Here is an 8,449-nt window from a genome sequence, read left to right on the forward strand (position 1 = left end):
ATTTACACGTCGAGGAACTTGTAGTGGGCGCAGTGGTCGTACGAGTCCACGGCCGATTCGTACGTGACGCCGTCCTCCGTACTGAAACCGGACGTGATCCACGAACCGATGACCTGGTCCTGACCTTGCAGGAGGTACGCGTTGTTAGTGCTGGGCTCAGTTGTGCCAAAGAACTCGCAGGCCTTTCCGTAGAACTCGTTGATGCGCGAAGAGTTGCCCTTGAGACGGTTGTTGGTGTCCACGACGCCGTCACGGACCGTGTCCATCATCTCATAGTCGCCGTCCGAGTCGCCCGACGCGTAGATAGGGGGAGCACCCTGGTGGATCGGCTTCAGGATACTGGTGACGATCTCGGCCTTGCCGGGACCCCACGTGATGGGATAGTTGTCTACCAGTTGACCGGTGAATCGCCCGGCGTCGTCCGTTTTGAAGCGGACGCCGAAGACGTTGTCGTTCGGCACCATGTTGCCTAGTCCGAGCAGGTTGCCGGCCTCAGCGGCGTAGAGTTGAGGAGAGGCACTGATGATGTACACGTCCACACCGGCGGCACGTAGAGCGCGCATCGTCGACTCTTGGCCATTGAAGAAGCGTAGTCCCTTGGTGTACGCGCCCTCGACCGCCAGGTCGCCTGTGGACGTGTACGTGGGCTCCTCTAACGCCTGGCCCAGGTTCCAGCGGATACTGGAGCGGATGAGCGTCTTGATCTCATCCTCCGTCATACCGACCAGAAGGTGAGGGAATACCGTCATGGCGATAGACTGGGAACATTCCGAGTAATCGTCACCGCCATCCATGACCTCCAGACTGTACAGTAGGAAGCCCATCTTGGCACGGAAGTTCTGGTACTCGGTCGTCTCCTTGATCTCGTCCAGCGTAACGTTCGAGCTCTGAGCGCTGCTGCTTAAGTCGTATTTAGGGGCAACATAGGCGTCGTACAGCACCTTGTAGTCCTTGGCAGTCTCAGCCAGAGTCGTGGCTAGTGTCACGTCTGTGCCATTCACGTCCTGACCGATCACCGAGTTGGTGCCGTTAACGAGGCAGATGTCGCTGCTGCTGGCGTTGTAACCAAGCGAGAAGATGGACTCGAAGTTCTCCGGTGTGAAGCGGAAGTTGAGGTTGTTCACCTGGTAGAACACCGACGTGTACGAGATGTCGCCGAACATGCACGTGTTGTCCCAGTCGAAGACGGCGTACGCCTCACCGTCGCCACGGACGGCACTGACGTTGGCCAAGAGATTGCCGACCACCTCGTTGTTGTAGTCCGGCGCCTCAGCAGCGAGAAACAAGTTGGTGGCCTTGGCGCTAGCAGCCAGGATAGCAGCAGACAACGCCGCAGCAGCGAAGACACGGACCATAACAGAGGTTTGTAGACGACAGGACTTTCCTGTCCGTTTCGAGGCGAGTTGGAGAATGAAAGGCCATGAAGCCGCCTCCAATATCGAGCCGCGACTGGTTCCCCATGTGGGATCGACGGACAGTATGTTAAGCTTCGACAAATTGTCAGTGCATACACAACCTGTTCAGCAATTCGATGCAAGGGCAGTTATAATAGAATCTCGCTGACGTTGAAGGTCTGCACTCTTAAGACGAGAACGCCTTACTGGAGAACGCCTTACTGACACCATACAGTATGGCCATGGCACAACAAATCTGTGTCAGCACCGTAGAAGCTGCTCTCCACACAACAGTGCGTGTCAGCACAGTACTAAGTCCCAAGCGATGGCGTGTACAATCCGTCCAGGCGGCGACCACAAGATGCGGTATCGACTGGTAGAATGCAGTTCAGCGTCCTGCACCGACGCGAGCCCCGTGAGGTGCACATGGAGGGGAAAGATGCTGACGTGCTTGGAGTCTGAGCGGGCCTCCGTCTTCGAGTTCGGAGAGCACACATCGGCCTCCTCATCCTTACCAATCCCAGTGCGCAAGAAGCTGACCCAGGTCCAGAAGGCGTTTTGACGGGACTTGGTCCAGAACCACCTGCGACCCATGCGGATAAGACACGCGATGGCACGCAAATTTGCTACCCCACTGGAGGAGTTACCAGCGCTGAAGACGGTGCAAAACTTCGTGAATCACTACGCCCGGACGCAGATGGAAAACCACGACCGCGTCCAGGACTTGACGAAGTGGGTCCGCGAGCACGCCTACGACGCCTCGAAGTCCATGACGGAGCCCGTCACGTTCACGTGGGATCTAAACATCGCTGGATTGCCCCTCATCGGCAACGGCTCGGACCACAAACCGTTCCTAGTTAGGATTACTACAAAAGCACTGATGCTACGGCTACTGGTTCCGCCTGAGAGCTTCATACTCCACCTGGATGGAACCTACAAGACGAACCAGATGGACTACCCCGTGTTGGTAGTCGGGGTCTCAGACCGCTCTCGCAGATTTCACTTGGTGGCTTTGTTTGTGATGTCACAAGAAACTGAGCCAATGTTCCAGGCAGCGCTGCTATCCCTACGACGCCTATACTTGTAGATCACAGGAAACCATTTGACCGTTCAGTACGCGATGGCTGACGGCGATAGAGCTCAGTTCAATGCTCTCGCATCAGTCTTTGGGGACAACCCGCGATTTTGCTTCCTGATGTGCTTCTTCCATGTGATGAAGCACGTCCAGGAGCGGGTCAAGCTTCTATCCTCGGACACACATGCTCGTGTGCTTAGAGAAGTATACGACTTGCACTTTGCGCGAGACAAAGGGCACTATATGGAGATGTTGCGCTGTATTCTGGATCGCTGGATGGCTGACCCGACCCTAATTTCGTTTGCTCAGTACTTCTACGGGCAGTGGGTCGTTAGACCGTTCAGGACGTGGCAGGTGTTTGCGACGCCATGCGGGTTTGCTTCCACAAACAACCCGGCGGAGACCTTCAACGCACTTTTAAAGCGTGACTATACGCTGCGCCGACGGATAAAGATGGGCACGCTGCTATGTGAACTCAGCGGGTGTTGCCAGGACCAGTCCAGCAGCACCAGAGCGTTTGAGTATGCGGTGGTTTCGGCACAAACCCTCGCACGGAGGGTGTCTGAGATGGTGCGGGAGCGATACTTAGGCGTTGCTGAAGGTCAGGATGCCGCAGCGAGGAGACGATAGCCGTGTCGGCGCAGATGGGTATTAACTACGCGCGGAAGGAGTACGAGGGGGAGCCCGACGACGGCTGGCCCGTGAACGTCCAGACTCAGAAATGTCCATGCGATTATTTTTTTGCCTTCGGCGCGTGCGTTCATCTACTGTTCGCATTGCGCGTTACAGCTCACGTGGATAGCAGCGGGCGCGAAGTTTTGATCAATCGTCGTAAAAGGAAGCGGGGCGAAGTGTCAGTTCTGCCTGATCTTGGACGTCCGAAGACAATAGGAGCTGCGCTTAGCTTCGAGTGATTCCGCGCGCATGGATCCCCGAGAAGGTGCTGTTACATGGCCAGAATAACTTTGTACCGTTCATCCTATCAATATACGAGTGAGCAAATGACCGTTTTCATACTCCTTCTTATAATTCCAGAACGATAGCTACAGAGAACTGCGGGCACTAGACAAGATACACCGATAGCTGATCCTACTCGTCACCACTGCTGCCTCCCGTTCTGCTCGGCTCCTTCCAGCACATGTCACAGGCGCATTTGAACCAGCGCTCGTTGCCGTAGTGCACGGTGATCTGAGCGCCTGCCTGCACATTCTTAATCATCTTCACGAGGACTCGGACGCGAGTGCGCGTCTGCTGCTCCAGAAAGGTGGCATTCGGTTCGCACGAGTGAGAGATGAAGCGTGTAATAGAGCCACAACGCAAGGCGTCTACGTAGACGTAGATATTGTTCACGGATCTGGTGTTGTAGAGCAGCGTGTACCCTGTGTTTGTCTTCACGGCCTGTGGTAGCTGCCCCTCCACCACTGCGGGAAGCTCTGACAGCTCTCCGCAGTACTTACCCAGTACGTTTCCGATATCGAGATCCGTGGTCGTGTACACGCCGAGCCCCACCCGTCCAGTATCGAACAGCTTCAGCGAGCTTAGAGTGCGAGGTGCATTACTGCAGATGGCGCCCAGTTTGCAGTATTGGGGCATGCAGAAGGACGCCGATGCCACGTTCGTACAGGTATCCCAAAAGCAGTCACCGAAGCAGTTGCACGAGTCGTAGCTCCCAATATCTGGAAACTTCACCCCGTTGCGTTTGCACGTGGAGATCCTCTCGATCTGTGCTGGCCAGGCTACAGTCTTACATAGAGTTCGGCACTGCTTCTGTTCAGGATCCGAATACGTAGACCGCTTATTGCGCAGGATCTCTAACTCCTTCTTGATCTCGGGGCTGTTCCGCAGCTGATTAAACTTCGCCGCCTTGACGGTCTTCGCGTGGTAAATCATAGAGCCGCTCCTCGTCACCGCACATTTTGCCAGGTTTCTGCGTTTTCTAGACCTTGGAACTAGCCACTGCGCCCTTTTCGTCTTCGGCTGGTGGCGGATCTTGGCGCGGGCGTGTCGGTTAGGTATCGACTGGACGGACACAGCAGAGTCGGAGTCAAGTGTTAGAAGGTCAATTATCTCTCTCACCGCTGACGTTCCAGAGTCCTCCTCACATGGAGAATTATCACCGAATACCGTAGACCCTTCTGCATATAACGAATCCGGAGTAGAGACTCGCGGTGGGGTGCTGGGTGGCACGACGTGGCTTTGGTTTGTCTGTATGATCGGGGAGCTGCTTGCGCTGCTCGGTGGCGTTTCCGGCACGATCTCCTCGGGTACATGTTCACGTTCTCCACGAACGGCCTCGTATGCCGCTGCGACAGCCGCTTGTAGGGCACTATTCAGCACACTGGACCTCGTTGGAGCGGAAAAGGTTCCTGGGACCAACTCAAGCGTCCGAACCTTACGCCACTTTGTCTTGACGCGTGACAGGGGGTTGCCGAGGCAGTCTTTCACCTTCTTGACCATCATGTCCGTCGGTATCGGTTCCTCAGTGCTTACAGCGACGGGGAAGTCCACGTCGTCACCGCCGTCGACACAGGTGACGACGGCGCGACGATACCCTCGGTGGTCGCCGCAGACAAAGGCACGGGAGAAATACTCTATCGTGTCCCCAGCGTGGAGCGCCTCCGGTGGCAGCCCCGACGCGCTGAGACCCGGCATCGCCCTGTGGTGTGCGCTGGACGGCGCTGGCTGGTCAGGACCCTGGGGCTGCTGGGGCTTTCTGGACAATGAAGGAAGCCACTCAAAGATCCACTGGTGTCACACTTCGTAGTCACATTAGTGTCACCAATGCCAACCATGATGCACGTTGCCTGCTCATCCATCTCCTGTGCAAGGCTGTGCGCAGCTGAGCACCAGGTTGCCCTGTCCGTGCGTATTGTGGAAGGGCTACGGTGTTATTCAGATTCTAACCTGTGTTTGTTATATTCTCTCCTTAAGACAAAGCATCGGCATATTCCGCTTTTAACACACGCAGCACTGGTCTCTGTGCGGTAGGTTGCCTCAAACACGGCTCCTTTTCCGCATGTTTGGCCAACACGCAGCGTCTCACTTCGCTAGCCGTACAACGGCTAGCGAAGGACTTCCAGCACCAGTGACTCACTGAGAATATCAATCAAGAGAGTACCTGTAGTAGAGCGCTTGCCGAGTTGGTTGCAAAACTAGTATTAATAAGCAAGCAGCACCCGTGATAATAATACTAGAGGTCGCATTTAGAAGTGACGTGATGATCATGCGAGTTTTATTTTTACAGCATCGCTCGAAATTACGTACAGTACTGCACCCCGTTTTTGCGCCCTTGGACCTTTGATAAACTTTCGGATGTGATGATCTCGAATCCAAATAAGCTATTGTTTGTAAGCTTAAATATGATTTATTTGCAAATCATATATGGTCCACCCCCGCGAAAACGGGGTGCAGTACTGTACTGTGTTAAGGAATGTATCGCAGACTAACTGTGAACTCTTCTCCATGGAAGATAGGCGCCATAGCGACTACGGGGTTCGCTGTCATTCTTCAATTCGCGTCCGCCTACACACAAAGGCCCCTCCCCCAATGAAACTTTTGTGTCTTCTCTCCGTTGTGGCCACTGTCGTCGCTACCGTTGGCGGCGGTACCACTGTGAACCTCCTTGATAGCAGCGAAAACATTGAAAACAGAGAATGCCCCAAGAATTGCCATGTCAAGTACGATGGCGTTTTGCACGGGAAGAAATGCTTACAACTCCTAGAAGGGTGTGTGGACAGCCCAAGCGTTACCGTGTCCAGGTTTGCCGATTTTTTTTGAAATTTTTCAAAGCCTTGAGGGCACTATCGTGACCACTGGAAGCGGTATCAACACGAAGATTTCCATGACCGACGTCAGTGCGGAAATCCTCGAAGACAAGACCATCCACGGGCATCTGGTTACGATGAGGGAAGATTTCCAAGACTACCTGGAATCCAGGTACAATACTTCAAGAAGTAATAGTTTGCGGTAACGATGTGTGAAATTTAACTAAAAATTGAAGGTTAGCATCAGCTTCATTTGTTTCCTTCGCAAGTAACCTCACGCCTTGTAGTCAGTATGTTTCGCGCTGCATTCGAATTGAGGTCGCACGGGCTGCGGAGTGCGTAAAGGTTTTAACCTGACGATTGTTACTGACGGGTATCTATTGTACGCAGTACTGAATAAATTACAACTATACAGAAGAAGAAAAAACTCACGAGTGAGATCTTTTCTTCTTCTTAAATGCAGTGTTAATAATCAATTCCATGCTTCACGGGCTATTGTCAATTCCGTCCAAATTTACACTTTGGTCGAACCGCCACAGGCTGATCAGATTGGTTAAAATAGCAGCTAAGCAAATTCGCAACAGCAAGTTTCCTTGCGAAGCAGAACTCGCCAATTGTTGGATTGTTCACCCACTAATAGGGAACGTGAGCTGGGTTTACACCGTCGTGAGACAGGTCAGTTTTACCCTACCACTCCCACTCTTGCAGCGACGTCTTGCCTGGCGGGGGGTTGCAGTATTATACAAGAGTGGTACAGTTTTTTACCTGGTGGAGATGTGAAGTATTACACATATCAATTTTATTATGCTAATGTTATTGTTTGCAATGCTGGACAGAAAGAGCCTCGTCATAACTCTCTCGTATCAATGGAGGAAGCAGTAACAAGCCGGCATGCCCACCCCAACACTGTATTTCATTGCCTCTTCGGATTTAATTGCCTCGGATATTCGCGTAAGGACCTTGATCGAAGTTATCACAAATCGGCAAAGACGATTGGGAACTGGATCAACGTCTACGAAAAAACCTGGACCTACCAGCGGGATGAAGCAAGTTCAGCGCGAGCATTTACAAAGGCACATCGAAAGTGGCTATGTGAGCTCTACACATATGCCGCTGCTAGCCTATTTAGATGAGGCCCAGGAATCTTTCCTCAAGACTCATCAAATGAGCATTATAAGGGCATATGTGTGGAGAATATTGCTCGGTTGTGGATTTACTCGCAAGGTGCTAGAACGAAGAGCGATGCATGTTAAAGAGAAAGACGTTTTTCGCTTTGTCTGTCGACTGGTGCCACCGAAATCTTGTCTTTTTAGATGAAGGTTCATTTAATAACCGTGGAATGATCCGCAAGCAACTTTTTTCACTTATAGGATACAAGATTGATTGCAATTCGTGGTGATTTTCAGCTTAAGCCACGCGTTTCAGTACTGTCGTTTCTGGGAGCTGATGGAATCATTGACTTTTATAACACTGACGGAGCATTCGACCGTGTCAAGTTCTTCACGTGCTGCAGAAATGTTGCCTATTCAAGTCTTGGAAAGGTTCGCCAGTACCCTGGCTCCAATCCGGTATGGATTTTGGATGGCGCCTCGATTCGCCGAGACCCAGAAGTAATTCACTTACTCCGGAGTATCGGAGTGATTCCTATTTTCCTGCCTACCTACTGTCCATTCTTCTTGTTGAGGCAAGTGGTAGCGATCTACTTCCGTTTGTGATTGGAACGTTTACACGTTTCGAAAAGCTTAAAATGGCGAACGTCTTTCGGCACTGCGGCTTGATAGTGCAGGGTCATTTCGATCCGACTGGCCTCTTGTCAAGAGAAAATCGACACGACGCGAGACAGGAGAGCTTGGATGTTCAAGGTATTGATAACAATAATCGTTTAGAATGTTTTTCGTGGCAAACTATTCAGCTCGAAAGCTAATACAATGACTTGCTAAAGCGGTGTTCAATGTCCTCCATGTTCTCCTTAGAGACTAGCGGATCAATCACAGCCGACATAGGTCGTAGAGGAGTATTGGCGCGGATACCTTGAAATTCCCTTTTTGCGCGCTTCAAGTGCGTCCTTCTGATTTGCTAAACGCAATCCAAACATCCCAGTGATAGTGTAGCTGTCCGTTGTCTTTAAGCGATGCATCAATAATTTCAAGAGCCAAATCAGCCGATTTAATGAGGTCTGCTAGGTGTTGCTCAACTCGCACATCAGCTGCCTGAAG

General features: G+C 52.1%; 1 protein-coding gene and 1 non-coding gene across 2 annotated transcripts; one reads left to right on the top strand and one right to left on the bottom strand.

Annotated features, from left to right (window-relative positions):
- Positions 1-2: 2 nt before the first annotated feature.
- Positions 3-1,393, bottom strand: PITG_08650 (uncharacterized protein; the record flags this gene model as incomplete). Its single annotated transcript, XM_002903961.1, has 1 exon — positions 3-1,393. The coding sequence occupies one exon, from the start codon at positions 1,353-1,355 to the stop codon at positions 3-5; it is 1,353 nt and encodes a 450-aa protein (XP_002904007.1).
- Positions 1,394-6,826: 5,433 nt separating this feature from the next.
- Positions 6,827-6,924, top strand: PITG_33022 (the record flags this gene model as incomplete). Its single annotated transcript, XR_009934416.1, has 1 exon — positions 6,827-6,924. It is a non-coding gene; the product is annotated as a 28S ribosomal RNA (ribosomal RNA).
- Between the last annotated feature and the right edge of the window lie 1,525 nt (positions 6,925-8,449).

This window comes from Phytophthora infestans, genomic scaffold (assembly GCF_000142945.1).
Source record: "Phytophthora infestans T30-4 supercont1.13 genomic scaffold, whole genome shotgun sequence".
In the NCBI taxonomy this organism is placed as follows: domain Eukaryota; phylum Oomycota; class Peronosporomycetes; order Peronosporales; family Peronosporaceae; genus Phytophthora; species Phytophthora infestans.